Raw genomic sequence first — 15,797 nt, forward strand, 5'->3', positions numbered from 1 at the left:
AAAACTGGGGATCTTATTACTCTGCATCTTGCCCATGTTTGAAAATCAGAAAGCAGATAGCTGAGAGAGCTTAGGTGGAGAATGCAGAAGAGTGAGCCAGGAATTGTGGGCTTCCGTCCGGGCCCCACCGCTGGGGCAGATCAGCTCTGGTGGCCTGGTTTCCGTGTCCTCACCTGGAAATGACGGGAGGATGGCCGCCCTCCCCGAGCGTTAAGAAAGCGGAGTCTGGCCGCAGGAAGGCCCTCGCACCCCCCCAGAGCCTCCCATTCCAAAGAGCTGATGGCTCTAAAGAGGGTTTCTTTTGCTTTATGCATCTCGGATGGAGACGGTCTCCCCTACGAGCGACTCCGGGGAGCACTGCCTTCTAGCGGTCTCTCAGGGGCGACCGAGGTGCGAACGCTCCTTACCCAGCTGCGAACTGCGAGGGCGCCATCAGGCCTGGGCTCAGTCCCGCGGCGGCGGCCATGGCGGCGAGACTGGCGTTGGCCGGCAGCTGCGCGGCCCCTTGGAGGGCAGCGGCCGCCGCCGTTTGCAACCCTGACGCCGTCACCATCACCTGGCTGGTGCCGAGAGGAGAGGACAGAGTGGAGGTGGTCTGCGTTGTGCTGGTCTCGCTGGCGCCGGATGCCTCGGAGGCGGAGGCCGAGGCGGACGGGGAGGGGCTCAGCGAGGGGGACGTGACTGCGGAGGAAGCTGGCGGCGCGGTGGAGATCACGGTGGCAGTGTTGTTGGAGGTGCTGTCTGTGGTGCCTGCAGAGAGAACCAGAGGAGAAAGTGCCCTTCGGTTGGCTGCTTCTGGAAGAACGGTGCTCTGGACGCAACTGTGAACAAGCTAATCTCCCATCCAGGAACCTCTGTGTCCTTCTTTATTAACCTCGTTTTGCGTCTCTATGGAAACTAACCACAAAAACAAACACTTTAGAACCAAAACCACGGACCCGGGTTTAAGAGGCAAGAGCAATAAAGCAGCCATGAAAGAAACAGAGAACACAGATTTCCATGTCCAATTTCTTATTCAGAACATAAAGAATCACAGCAGCTCTGACTATGGAATACAACTGGTCTGGGGAAGAAACATATGAGCAAAAAAGCTACTTGGATAGAGTTGTCTCTATAGAAAAATCAAAACTGTGGCACCTGGGTAGCTCAGTCGGTTAAGCAACCGACTTTGGCTCAGGTCATGATCTCGTGGTTCGTGGGTTCAAGCCCCGCATTGGGCTCTATGCTGACAGCTCAAAGCTTGGAGCTTGCTTCGGATTCTGTGTCCCCCTCTCTCTCAAAAAGAAATGAACATTAAACAATTAAAAGAAAAAAAGAAAAATCAAAACAACACAATGAAGGCAAGAAGAACTAAAAGTTACATATTCTTCTAAGTGTCAATAATAACATGTGAAAATAGTATGAAAATAACTAAGAGCCTATGTCTAGATGCTTTCTTTGCACCGAAAAGTCTAAGTAGTTCTTCTGTAACAAAAACCAGCTCTCCAAAAGCCTATTGTGGTAAATATTTTCTTATTCATGAAACAATAACATACAAATATATTATGAATCTCATAAAAGCATGAAAAATGAAGCTCTAGGAAACTGTTGAGAGACCTTAAAAAATCAAGATGCCAAATTTCTTTTTGTTATAAGGAGAACAACAAACATTTGTATACAAACGAGTGATTGACATTACAAATATCATCACTGAAACACACTCACTGGAATTACTTAATCAATGCTGTCCAACAGAAACACAATAAATATGTAATTTAAAACTTTCTAGGGGTCCAACTGAAAATATCAGGAAGAAATAGGTTAAATTATTTTCAATATTATATTCCATTTAACCCAATATATCCACAAATATTATCCTTTTAACATGAAACCAGTATCAAAAAAGTACTGATGTTTCTTCATACTAACTCTTTGAAAATGGTATTTTATACTTATAACACATCTCAATTTGAACTAGCTACACTTTATGTGCTTAAAAGCCACAGGTGGCTAGGGCCTGCCGTATTGGGTAGCACAAGTCTGAAATACGTCTAGAAGTCAGGCTTGTTGAGTCACAAAGGCAAGTGTGATGAAAAGAATGTCAAGTCTCTTTGCCTAAAGTAGAAATGACTCATAAGGCAGTCAAAGGATAGAAAACCTTCCACAAAGTAGAAGATGCCAGCCGTCCCCAGTGAGCTGTAATTCTGATGCTATTTAGAGAGGCAAGAGAGAACAGGCCCTTTTATTTCAGTTATCAGCAATGCCACATATCACAAACACAGGCTGCCTACACTAGCTGGAACTTAATTTACTGAAACTTACTATGTTCTAGTAGATAACCAACCATATATATGTATAAAGCAGGACCTAAGTGGTATTTTCTCAGGATAGAGGACTCAAAAAGCATCTATAAATTTTCAGGATAATACTTCTGTGAGGTATAAAAGACTTGATACATTATAGAAGAACCAGACCAATCAAAACAAATATTTCAAACCATTGGAACAAAGATCTTAATGTAAAGGTAACTTTTTGGTGATAAAATACATCATTAAGCTCAAGAAGACTCTTAAAAAATTCAGTTTGGCCCTTCTAAAAGACTATTTTCAAGCCTTCTTCTGGTTGATACTAAGAACACCTAGAATTCAACTCTTTTCTCATTTTAACTCTAAGGAAATGTTGCTTTCACACATCACAGAACTGGGAGGAAATTAGACCTCTCTATTTCAGTATTGAGACTACTCTTCCCGCCCCCTATACTACTGCACAAAAGTGTTACAGGTCTCAGTGAATCCGGTAAACATATCTTTCTCATTGCTAATCAAAAGGGGAGCATTTACTCCTCTTTCTGCCCTTCTCAAAAATATATACCATTCCTCCTTTATTGCTGCCGTCCCTAAGTACAACTACGTCTACGCGGATAATCATGGTTCCGTTATTTTCGCAGTTCGAAGCCTATCTGATCACTCTATCACTGAGCCTCTGATGCAGTGCTGGGTCCTACGTTGGGCAGAGTCACACTTTGACACCTGTAACAGATTCTATTTAGAAAGGTAAATGTCTTCTCTCCTTTCTCTTCTACTACTAAGACATTTCAATGTACTTTCAATCTTTTCTTGCCCGACGTCTCACCTTATCTACCCTGATTTTAACTATGGACACTACCTCCCTTTCAAAGTTCAGAAGGCGAAACCCTCCGTTTCCAGAAGACCCCTTATCTCGAGGTCAAAGGCTTAAAACAGGCTTTTCCTCCCTCTCCACTGCCACTTTCAGGCAGGTCATTCAGTGTCACTCTCCTGAAATCCCATGTGTATACACGGAAAGTCCCAGTCAAGGTCAGCAGCAAAGTTAACCTGGGCTGGAAGAGGACTCCAGACAGTGCAGGGCCTGCTTGGGATTCTCTCTCTTCCCTCTGCCCCACCCGGCTTGCTCTCTCTTACAAAAGAAAGAAATAAACTTAAAAAAAAAAACCCTAAAAATCTTTATAAAGACACCGCCGCCCTGTTTTCCAAAGTGGCTGTATGATTGTACATTCCCACCAGCAATGGATGAGGTTTCCAGTTTCTCCACATCCTTGCGAGCACTGGTGATTTTTGGGTTTTCTGATGATAGCCATTGAATGAGTACAAAACAGTATGGTTTTGGGGCGCCTGGCTGGCTCAGTCGGTTGGGCGGCCGACTTCGGCTCAGGTCATGATCTCGCGGTCCGTGGGTTCGAGCCCCGCGTCAGGCTCTGTGCTGACAGCTCAGAGCCTGGAGCCTGCTTCGTATTCTGTGTCTCCCTCTCTCTGACCCTCCCCTGTTCATGCTCTGTCTCTCCCTGTCTCAAAAATAAATAAACGTTAAAAAAAAAAAAAAAAAAACAGTATGGTTTTAATTTGCAATTCTCTAATGAGTAAAAATGTTGAGCATCTTTTCATGTGCTCGTTAGTCATTTCTATATGTTCTTTGGCATAATATACATTAACATCTTTTGCCCTTTTACAAAATGAGGTTGTTTATATTTTTAATACTTAATTGTGAGGGTTATTCATATGCTCTAGATGCTTCTTTATCAGATACAGGATTTGCAAATGTTTTCTCCAAGTCTGTGGCTTGACTTTTCATTTTCTGAAAACATCTCTCAAAGTACAGAAGATTTTGCTTTTGATAAATTCCAATTTATCATTTGCTCTTCTTCTATGAATTGTGTTTTTGGTGCTATATCTACAAACTCTTTGCCCTGTATCTACAAACTTACGCCAAAGTCATAAAGATTTTCTCCTGTTTTCTAGAAGTTTTATTTCTTACATTTAGGCCTTTGATCCCCTCTACTTAATTTCTGTGCATGGTGTTGGGAAGGATCTAAATTCATCTTCATGAATACGGATATCCAATTGTCTCAGAACCATTTGGTGAAGAGTATCTTTTCGCTACCGAACTGCTTTGGTACCTTTGTCAAAAGTCAACAGAATATAAATTTAAAGGTTTGTTTCCGGCCCCTCAATTCTGTTCCGTTAATCTACTGTTTGCCCTTATGCTAGCAGCATCCAGGCTTTATTGCACAGCTTTGCAGTAAGCTCTGAAATCAGGTATTTAAGTCCTCCAACTTCATTCTTTTTCAAATTTGTTTTGACTATTCTGGGTCCCTTCCATACATACGTCAGACAATGAGTTTATCAATTACTGCAAAAAAAATTACTAGAGTTCTGACTACAATTATATTGGATCTACAGATCAATTTAGAGAATACTGTCATCTTTTTTTTTTGATACTGTCAATTTTTTAAAGTTCTTTATTTATTTAGAGAGAGTGAGCGAGCACGTGTACGAGCGAGTGGGGTAGGGGCAGAGAGACACGAAGAGAGATGATCCCAAGCAGGCTCAGTGCTGTCTGCACAGAGCCCGATCTGGGGCTCGAACTCACAAACCATGAGATCGTGACCTGAGCCGAAGCCAAGAGTCAGATGCTTAATCGACTGAGCCACCCAGGTGACCCTAGAGAATACTGTCATTTTAAAAATACTGAGTCTTGGTGCACCTAGGTGGCTCAATAGATTTCTTGATTTCTCTTGATTTCAGCTCAGGTCATGACCTCACAGTTCATGAGCTCGAACCCAATGTTGGGATTCTCTCTTCCCCTCTCTCTGCTCCTTCCCAGCTCATATGCGCTCTCTCTCCAAAAAAAAAACCCCCAAAAAACCAACTAAACCAAAAACCAAACCAAACAAAACACACACACACACACACACACACAGAAAAACAAAAAACAATCTTCCAAAAACCATGAAGCTGGAGCATCTCCGTTTATTTAGACTTTATTTCTCTCAGCAAATTGCAGTTCTCACTGTGTAAGTCTTACACTTCTTTTGTTAGATTTATTCCCAAGTATTTTATTCTTGAAGCTACTATGAATAAAACTATTTCTGTAATATCATTTTTGGTCCATTCACTGATAGAATATACAAATGCAACTGATTTTTGTAGATTGATCTTGTATTCTGCAACAACACTCAATTCATTTCTTAGTCCTAAATAAAAATCCCTTGGGATTTTTACATACACAGAATAATGCAAATAAAGGCAGTTTAACTTCTCTCCTTTCAAACTGAATGTTTTTAATTTTTCCCCCTTGTTAAGCTGGCTATGATGTCTAGCATCATGTTAAATGGAAGTCGGCAAGAGCTTGCTTTGTTCTTGATAGTAGGGGGAAAAGCATTCAGTCTTTCACCATTAAGTATGGTGTTAGCTGTAGGATTTTAATGTTCTTTTCCAGGTGAGGAAGTTCCTTTCTATTCCAGGTTTTTATCATGAACTGGTTGTTGGATTCTGTCAAATGCTTTTTTCATATCCACTGAGATGACAGTGTGGATTTGGCCCTTTCTCCTGTTGCTATGGTATATTATATTATTTAATGTGCACTTATTATGAAACCAACCTTGCATTCCCGGGCTAAATCCCCCTTGATGGTGGTGTATGATCTTTTCTGTATGTTACTGGATTTGATTTGCCAAAATTTGCTGAGTGGTTTTGTGTATATTTTCATAAGGAATATATAGGTTTATAATTTTGTGTGGTCTCTCTGTCCAGCTTTAGTATCAAGGTAATACTGGTTTTCTACAGTGAGTTGTGTTTCCTCTATCTTCTGGAAGAGATGGCTGAAGATTAACTTCTTTAAGTATCTGATAGAATTCGCTGTTAAAGCCATCTGGGCCTAGTCTTTTTTTCTGGGGAAATCTTTACATTAATGATTCATTTACATTGCTGGCTTAAGTCTATTTAAGTTTTCTCCCTTTTTTTGAGTCAGTTTTGATAATTTGTGTCTTTCTCAGGATTTGTCCATTTCATCTAAACTGCCTTACTTTTGGGGGGCATAAAGTTGTTCATAATATTCTAGTATGCCACATAATAGACCAATTCCATTCCGAAACACATACACAAGAGAACTGGAAACAAGTCCACATAACACCCTGTACACAAATGCTCACAGCAGCAGGTATTCAAAATGGCCCCAAACTGAAAGCAACTCAAACGTCCATCAAGTCATAGATGATAAACAAAATGATGCTATATCATACGGCCATAGAAAGGAATGAAGTCCCGATACAATCTACAACATGGATGAACCTTGAAGAATGTTGTATTAAATGGAAAAAGCCAGACACAGAAGGCCATATATTATGTGATTCTATTTGTATGAAATGTCCCAAACAGGCACAACCACAGACAGAGTAAAGCAACCAGAAGGAGGGTGAGGGGTAAATGAGGACGGACTGCTAATGGGTGTGGGGCAGCATATGGTTCATTATGAAATCCTGTTTTGGAAAAAAACAATTGGGGCAGAGCGTGTTTCGTTGAGATTATTAAAGGCTGTTCTGTTGAATTTTTGCAAAGCTTTGATACACATCAGAACACAATCTTTCTGGAGTAGCACAGTCATGATCATTCTTAGATCTATTCTGGAAACGTTTACCAGGGAGCTTCAATGTGCCAAGCACTATGCTAAATACTGGAAAATGAGAATGTGTCAATCAGACAAGATTTCTCTTAGAAGATGGTAGAGTGAGGATATGGTTTTTCTTCGCTTCGTTCCTAAAATCCTACCCCAGATGATGGTTAAAGAAAAGGGAGTAAGAACTCTGGGGACAGGTATCAGAAAACTTGAGATTTTGAGAGATTTGCAGAAATGAGAAAGAGGTTGGAATTAGGTGGTAGGGAAACCAACTAGAGTCCGGAAGGACACAGTGGAAGACTATGACAGAGGTGAGAATTATTCACCTCAACAGAGCCCTGAGATTCCAAGCCCACTTGTCAGAGAGAGAGAATTACAACAGAAGGGAATGACATTATTCTGAAGAGAAATTACTGTATAGTCCTGACTTTTGAAATCAATGATTGATGATACGCTATTATCTCATGTACTTAAAAAAAAAAATCCACAAGGATGAGAGGAACAACACTAATATTGAAAACAAGCAAAACAAACGGAATTTCAAATGAATAATGTAACTACACTGAAGAGGCTGTATAAAAAGACCTACCTAATCTAAATAACTTCTGAGCACAGTATTCGGACTACATACCTTCAGGTTAAAGACAAGAACTCCAAACAAACATGGGACTCAAATTAGTAGGCCTTTTCTGTTCAGAAACATGGGCTAGCAATTTTGAAACCACTGTGTTTTCACTACTGGTTTGAGCAGTTAACGATCTTGTTAAATAACAAGAGCCAGGTTTCTCATGGTCACTGATAAGGGAGTTAACATATGGAAAAAAGGAAGGCAACTAATAAATGTAGAAGAAATCACACAGTTATTTGATCATAACAGATCCATGCAAAAATCATCAATGGACACTAGTGGACAAAGGTTTGAGAAAAAAACAGGGTATCTGTACAGTCTCAAACCCCTCATTTACCATGAGGAATAAAATACTAACTATGCAATGGAGAATCCTGACCTATACCACCTTAATAAAATTATCAAAGTTAATACCAGCAGTAGTAGGATCAATAAACAACATGTGTGTTCATATCATGCACAAAGGAGAACTCAATATCACTTCTGTGCTATTCGCGCCCCAAGTGCGTCATCTGAATCTAATCAGGAGGAAATGTGAGACAAAACATCTACAAAGCAAACAGCTACACTCTTCAAAACAATCAATGTACTAAAGTACTACGAGGGACGCATATTGTCCCCAGTTTAATAAGACTAAAGAAACACAGTAACTGAATGCAATGCATGATTTAAGATTTTTCTCGTGCTAGGGGCACCTGGGTGGCTCAGTCGGTTAAGCGTCTGACTTCATCTCGGGTCATAATCTCTCCGTTTGTGGCTTCGAGCCCCGCATCGGGCTCTGTGCTGACAGCTCAGAGCCTGGAGCCTGCTCCAGATTCTGTGTCTCTTTCTCTCTCCGCCCCTCCCGAATCACACTCTGTCTCTCTCTCTCAAAAAATAAACAAACATTGAAAAAACAAAGATCTTCTTGTGTTTTAAGACACATTACTGGCACAACTGGCAAAATACGAATGTGAGTTGTTTACTAGATATTAGTGCTGACTCAACGTTAATTTCCTGATTTTTGGTAACTGTATTCTGGTTATATATGGTAATTTATTTTTTTAGATAATACACAATGAAGTAGTTACAGGTAAAGCAGCATGTCCACAACTTGCTCTTAAAGCAGTTCAGAAAAACACATACACAGAAAGAGAAACAGCAAAAGGAAAGAAAAAGCAAATACAGTAAGATTTTCACATTTGGAGAATCTAAGGGAAGAGATTTGGTATTTGTCTGAACTATTCTTGCAACTTTTCTGTACATCTGAAATTACCTAAAAATAAAGAATTTAAGAAAACTGTTTTGTACAAAGGTCCTCATTATAGTATTACTTATAAGTGAAAACTTCATTCCTTTAATAATTACTGGGTAGCTTACATTCTAGATGGTATGCTAGATAGGAAGAATACAATATTGAACAAGAAAGATAAGTTCTGTGGCTGGGAGGCTGAGGGGTTTCTTGGGATGCAATATTTGTGGGACTCAAATGGAAAAGCTGGTCATTGTAGGTAGAACTTAACCATCATAGCATTACATGGAAATGTTTACGAAATTCTGGTAGAACCATTCAATACAATAAGGGCAAATCAAAAGTAGAAATGTAGGGGCACCTGGGTGGCTCAGTCAGTTAAGCGTCCAACTCTTGATTTCGGCTCAGGTCGTGATCCCACGGTTCGTGGGCTTGAGCCCCACATCAGGCTCTGCACTGGAGCCTGCTTGGGATTCTTTCTCTCCCTCTCTCTCTGTCTCTGCCCCTCCCCCACTTACACTGTCTCTGTCTCTCAAAATAAATAAACATCGAAAAAAAAGAAAAAAAAGATTATAAAAAAAGGTAGAAATGTAAAAAACTGTAACAGGGATGACATTTACTGTAAGATGAGAAGTAAAAAAGTAGGACACATTAAACACTATTAGAATTGTCCATATATATAAAAAAATGTTTTAAAGGCAGGATAAAAATAGTTCATCGTGACTGTTTTGCCTATTTGAGTTTCTTATAACGTTCCAACTTTTTAAGAACTGAAGAAAAAATTCACTCCAGAAAAAGTTACCAACATTTCAGAAAATAGTTATAATTGAATCCACATAAATGGACTCAGTAACCGAGTTTAGGAAAATATGACTGGCCAGCTAGGATCATCAAAAACTGACAGAAAAGTTTTAGCTAGATTGAGTCCGTGTATCTCCTAAAAATTACCTTCTGTTTCAGACTTTTTGCGACATTTTTAGGAAATCTGCAAAGCTACTTGTTCTTAATGCTTGAACTGTTAGGAATTTTTCTGCAAAAGATGGTTACCTTTAGACCTAACGTAACAGGACTTACAATTTGTTGGGAAGGTGAACAGATGACGGCAGTCAGGGTGGACGGTGGGTTCCTCAGATGCAGGAATTTCGTGTTCCTGATGCCCAACACAACAGCAATCAATCACCACCAGTTTGCTTAAGCCGAAGTGCTGACTACTATGTACTCTCAAACATGGGTTCTTAACTTGCAATCTCTACTCCTACGGCATCCCAAAATGGCTTTTGTGAGGTGGGGGCTGATGGGGGTTGTCATTTATGAACATCCTTAGTAGTTTACTAAAACTTGTGGGTGTGTCTCTTTTGTGAGGGGAAAAGTTTAAAGCTTTCATCAAACTTTCAAAGAGCTCTAAGACCCAAAAGAGGTCAAGAAGTACTACTCTAAATAAATAAAGTTATGAGGTTTCCTAGTAACTTAGAAACTTAACTATATAAAGCCATTCAGTTAGATCACAGAGCCAAAGAAGTGTTATAACAAACTCAAAACATGGGTGAAGAAAATCAAATTCCCCAACTCTAGGTCAAATTCAAGCTTGACTGTGAAATATCACAAATCCATTCGATGATTTATTAGCACATAGTCAGCCTGGTGAATAATTATAGGATGCCTTATGCATCATATATCACTAAAAAACTTATTTTATTATTTTTTTAGTGTTTACTCATTTTTTTGAGTGAGAGAGAGACAGAGAGCAAGTGGGGGAGGGGCAGAGAGAGAGAGGGAGACACAGAATCCGAAGCAGGCTCCAGGCTCGGAGCTGTCAGCACACAGCCCGACACAGGGCTCGAAGCCACAAACTGTGAAATCATGACCCGAGCTGAAGTTGGACACTTAACCGACTAAGCCACCCCAGGTGCCCCTAAAAAACTTCTGATGACAACACTAAGTTGTTTTGTTTTATTGTTTTTTAAAGTTTTTACTTATTTATTTTGAGAGGCAGAGACTGTGAGGGCAGGGGAGGGGAAGAGAGAATCCCAAGCAGGCTCTACGCTGTCAGTGCAGAGCCCAACACGGGGCTTGACCTCACAAACTGTGAGATCATGACCCGAGCTGAAATCAAGAGCCATACACTTACCCAACTAAGCTACTCAGGTGCACCAACACTAAGTTATTTTATTTTATTTATTTAAAATAAAACTTTTTTTAAAAGTTAAAAAGTTTTTTTTTTTAAATTAAAACTTTTTTTAAAGTTTTTTTTTTTAATGTTTGTTTATTTTTGAAGGAGAGAGAGCATGAGCGGGGGAGGGGCAGAGAGAGAGGGAGACACAGAACCCGAAGCAGGCTCCAGGCTCTGGGCCGTCAGCGCAGAGCCCGACGCGGGGCTCGAACCCACAAGCCGTGAGATCATGACCTGAGCCGAAGTCGGACGCCCAACCCACTGAGCCACCCGGGCGCCCCTAAGTTATTTTAAATGTACTTGGGACATGTGTTTTTTAAAGGAGGCCAAAGGAAAAAAGTTTATTCATTTTATAACGAATGCATCAGGCACTAAACTAGGCACTGAGATTGCACAAAGAATATTCAGATCTTTTGAGAAGTGCAAAATCTATTGAGAAAGACAGAAGTACAAAACATACAATCAGGTGGGAACGAAGAGTTTCCTGGGAAGGCTAAAGAGTATTTCCAGGAAGAACTGATACGTAAGCTGGAGCAGTTTCACTGCTTTCCGAAAGAAGTGCAGGCTGGGGTAGCGTTGTAGGCTGTGGGGATATTTACAAAAGGATGGATGGAACCTTCCCGTGTGTTGAGGATGAAAGGGACAAAAGACCAGTGGAAGATAAGATCCAGACTGGAAATAACCTTCGATGAACTGATGATCAAGCTGGATGCTTTTCTGAATACAAAAAGCTGTAGCCACTTCAAGAAAGTTTTTAAGGAGAGGAGTTACTTGGAAAAAAGTTGGGAGTTTTAAAAGATAACTCCGGGAGCAATGTCGAAGATAAGAGTAATGTGGGAAAGAACAGAACAGACAAGAAAATCTTTATGTGAGAGAATTCTTTCTGACGAAATTAATTATGCCTGTTTTCTGGAGTTCAAGTTTTCATACGGGGCCTTTCAAAAAAAAGTTGCAGTCAGAGCCCTAATTCACAATTTAGTTCACAGCTCTCAGAGAGACCTGTCACGGGCCCACCATGTGTCCAACAGCTGCTCAGCCAGGCGGCTGCTTACCTGTGACAGACAGGCTCGTGACCGCAGCGCTGCTTAGTGGGAGGACCGGGTTGACAGTGAGGGTCGTGGCCGCACTGCTAGTCACAAGGCTTGGCGTGGTTGCCACCTAGAGGCCAGAAGTGAAAATATGCAAAAGCAGTTAAAAAAATCAAAACTTTAAATCCACATCAAAGATGTATTTTGCCTATAAAAATGTTCAAATTTCAGATACAACATAATTAAAAAGGCCTAAGAGGAAATAATTTTATAATCATTTTTTGATCTTAGAATTGAGGAAACAGACCGACGTATGAAGGTGGCTATTAGAAGATGGTTTTTCACTGATACTAGAAATGGCTCTGCCCAGGGTTTTAAAAGAAATAATAAAAAAAATTCCTTAATCCCAATAATGTGGAGTCAGATATACTACAGGCAAGGAAGGAATACTATGCTATTTATCAACTTAGTCTACACAGGAAAACTATTCAACGGGATCAGGGAATCAGGGGTTCTTAGATTTCTTTTTCTTTTCTGACCCTGTGGGGACGAGACTGTCTTGTTTTTGTTTCTTAATGAAATGATAGCATGGAAAGAAGGTGAAGCAAAAATTTTAAAAACTGACAGTTTCTTTTTGAAAGAACAAAGTATTTCCACAGTTTTGTAAGAAATACTGTCTTCCTTTTAGTACAAATAAACCCCAAACACAAAATCGTCACCTACATAAAACAGAACTGTATCTAGTGCCTGAGAAGCTGTCATAACCGCGGTCTTAAGAACTTCATGACGAAAGCCCTGCTAATCAACAATCACAACCTTCACTTCACAGGTCCGCGGGCACTCTTAATGGTGAAGTTAGTTTAAAAAGCATCCCCGGATAGAATGACATTCAAATGAAATAAGACACATTAACAAGGAAAGCTCAGAAATGCAAACTCCACAATCTTTCCAGCTCTGGAATTTCTGGTTGGAAGTGTGGACTCACATTTGCAGTCGTCCTTAAGCTCAAGGGAGTTGCAGGAGTAGGGAACGCCCCCTCAGCCTAGAATACTGTTCTAGAGCAATCGGAAGCAATACTGTTCTAGAGCAAAAGTTACTCAATGAGCTTATCAGTGAAAGGCCTACATGTCTGAGGGTGAAGACAGGAGACGGTTGTTTTAATACAAGTTCAGAGCTAATCATTATCTCGGAATTTGCTGTCACTTAGTCATGTAACTTTAATAATACGGGCTTTAAAACCCAACGTGAATAAGAAGCAACTAAAGATTTTTTTTTTTTTTTTTAACCTAACTGGAGTCAGCAGCACATTTGCTCCCACAGTTGCAGAGTAACCTATAAACCACACTAGAGAAGAGAATAATGGAGCCACCATGAAATAGGAAAGAATTAAAATTGTTCACTTTAAAAAAGAAAGATCAGGAAGTTCTTGGCTTGACGACACGAGACTGAATTCCCTTGGCGACATTTAAAATACAAGTTTATACATACTTAGCATGAGTACATATACACAATAAATTACTATTATGAAATAAACTGATTTCATAGATCATTTGTAAAATTATATAAATCAGTTCCTGAGCTTGCGTCCTCTATTTTTTATCCTTACCAGTGAGGTTGGACTGGGGAAAATTGCTTTGATAGGTGAGCTGCTGGTCCCACCACTGCTCGGTGGGTTGATTCTTTTTTCTTTCTGGCGGCGGTTACAAAACCAAACACGAATCACCTCTTTTTCCATACTGAGCTGATCAGCAATCATGGTGATCTCTTCCGAGGTAGGCTTTTGATTCTAAAGGAGAAAAAACCCATCTTTTGGAATAACTTTTTTAAACTGCTGACATAAATAAACAAATGGAGAGGGACAAATGAGAGGATGAAGTTGGGATATATATAAAACCATACTGGCCATACTTTTAACAAAGAACTTTTATAGATAAACATTCTAATCAACATATAGTTGTTAAACTTAATCGTATTAAATAAGAATAAGTTGTATTCTTTTTTTAATGTTTATTTATTTTTGAGACAGAGACAGAGAGTGAACAGGGGAGGGGCAGAGAGAAAGGGAGACACAGAATCCGAAGCAGGCTCCAGGCTCTGAGCTGTCAGCACAGAGCCTGACGCGGGGCTTGAACTCACGAACCGTGAGATCATGACCTAAGCCAAAGTCAGACGCTTAACCGACTGAGACACCCAGGCGCCCCGAATAAGTTGTATTCTTGAATGTTTATTTTTTCATCTTAAGGGTTATTAATCTTGAATAAAATTCATAATCCATACAACTTTATACGTTAGTAGGAATTTAAGAGGTTGTCAGTGCTCCATGCACATGATTTCACTAGGACCACACGAGGTAGGCAATAAGCCTGCGGGGCAGGAAAGGCAGGTATTTCAGAGACAGGGACTTTAGCACAAGAAATCAAGTGACTTGACACAGTGAAGTCACAGTTATTGATACAGTTAATAAAAGCGGTAGAGTGGAGAGACTCCTGATTCAATGTTCCTTCCACTGTGCTCAAGCCTTTTCTAAATTAGAGAAGTTACAATTTTTTGGAAGCTCTGATTGTGACATTGCCCGGTACAGTAACAAACAAACAAAAAAAACAAACAAAGACAAAAGAGGCTAAATACCTGTTAGAACTAACTTTATTTTCCTTTTTTAAAGCTTATTTATTTTGAGAGAGAGAGAAAGCGCAAGTCGCGGAGGGGCAGAGAGAGAGAGAGGGAGAGAGAATGGCAAGCAGGCTCCACACTGTGAGCGCAGAGCCCAATGTGGGGCTTGAACCCACAAGCCGTGAAATCATGACCTGAGCCCAAGTTGGACGCTTAACGGACTGAGCCACCCAGGCGCCCAGAACTAACTTTATTTAACCCTTGACATCCACGGCCTTTGGTGGCCTAGTCCCAAACGACTATTCTAGGCACACAGACAATGGAATTTAGTCAAATCGCACGATTTGTGCTTTGCCAAATCTGGGAGGTTTTTCCTCCCTGGATGCCTCTGCTGGTGCACTTCCTCTGCTTAAAGTGCTTTCCTCCCACTTCTCCCCCGCCTGCGCAGCTCCTGCGTATCCCACGGCAGCTGTGGTCCACGCGCCCGGACTCTCCCGAGCCCTGAAGGCCTCTGGTTCTGCTTCCAATGTTCAGTAACTTCCTTTGTCTTATGTTCTCCACTATGTTATAAGCACCTGTAAGGACCGAGGCTGACAAGTCCATCTTATACCATCTACAGCACCTAATATTAATATTATACAGACAATCACATGTACAGGAAAAGTAAAAACTTCACTAACTTCCAAGAAACTCTTCTCTAAGGCCACACGGATGTTGGTCTCTATGCTGGTGCGTTTCTTCCTCCTACGGTTCAAGCCCTCCATTCCCAGCCCTGGAGAATTCAGGGCACTTGGGCTGGAGAGACCTGAATCAGATGAGAGGTTCTCTGTAAGAAAGAAGAAAACACAGAAATCAAGTTAGCTGAGCATGACTCATGCATATGATACATATATTAACAGTAACAACAAAACGGACCAAAATATGTTAAGCTAAAAGCCAGCACAGAAGGGTTTTCATAACCCATATTAAAACATCATTCACTACCACAGATCTTTCTAAATTCTTTGAAGTTTAAACAAGGTTCTGTCATTTAATAGTTTGATGACCCTGGTCACATCACAGGTATCTCTGCGTTTCTTTACACCCTATGTAAAACGAAAGGTTCTCACCTGTGGAAGTCAGTAAGATTACAGATGCTGAGGCCTCACCCACAGCCATGGACCAGACTGTTGAAGGGTGGGAATTACAGGTTTGTCTTTTCCAAAGACCTGACTTTTGTTC

At 40.6% G+C, this 15,797-nt stretch overlaps 1 protein-coding gene across 1 annotated transcript in view; it reads right to left on the bottom strand.

Moving 5' to 3' along the window:
* The window catches only part of POU2F1 (POU class 2 homeobox 1), a 76,289-nt gene that overhangs the window by 5,080 nt on the left and 55,412 nt on the right, over positions 1 to 15,797 (bottom strand). The window contains exons 12-15 of the mRNA XM_053909494.1: positions 15,257 to 15,402; positions 13,573 to 13,752; positions 11,991 to 12,096; positions 408 to 750 (exon numbers count right to left, since the gene is read on the bottom strand). Coding sequence (XP_053765469.1) covers positions 408 to 750; positions 11,991 to 12,096; positions 13,573 to 13,752; positions 15,257 to 15,402 — 775 coding nt within the window. The remainder of the gene's footprint in view (positions 1 to 407; positions 751 to 11,990; positions 12,097 to 13,572; positions 13,753 to 15,256; positions 15,403 to 15,797) is intronic.

Source organism: Panthera pardus, unplaced genomic scaffold (genome assembly GCF_024362965.1).
Source record: "Panthera pardus isolate Hobbes unplaced genomic scaffold, ASM2436296v1 HiC_scaffold_21, whole genome shotgun sequence".
NCBI classification, from domain to species: Eukaryota; Metazoa; Chordata; class Mammalia; order Carnivora; family Felidae; genus Panthera; species Panthera pardus.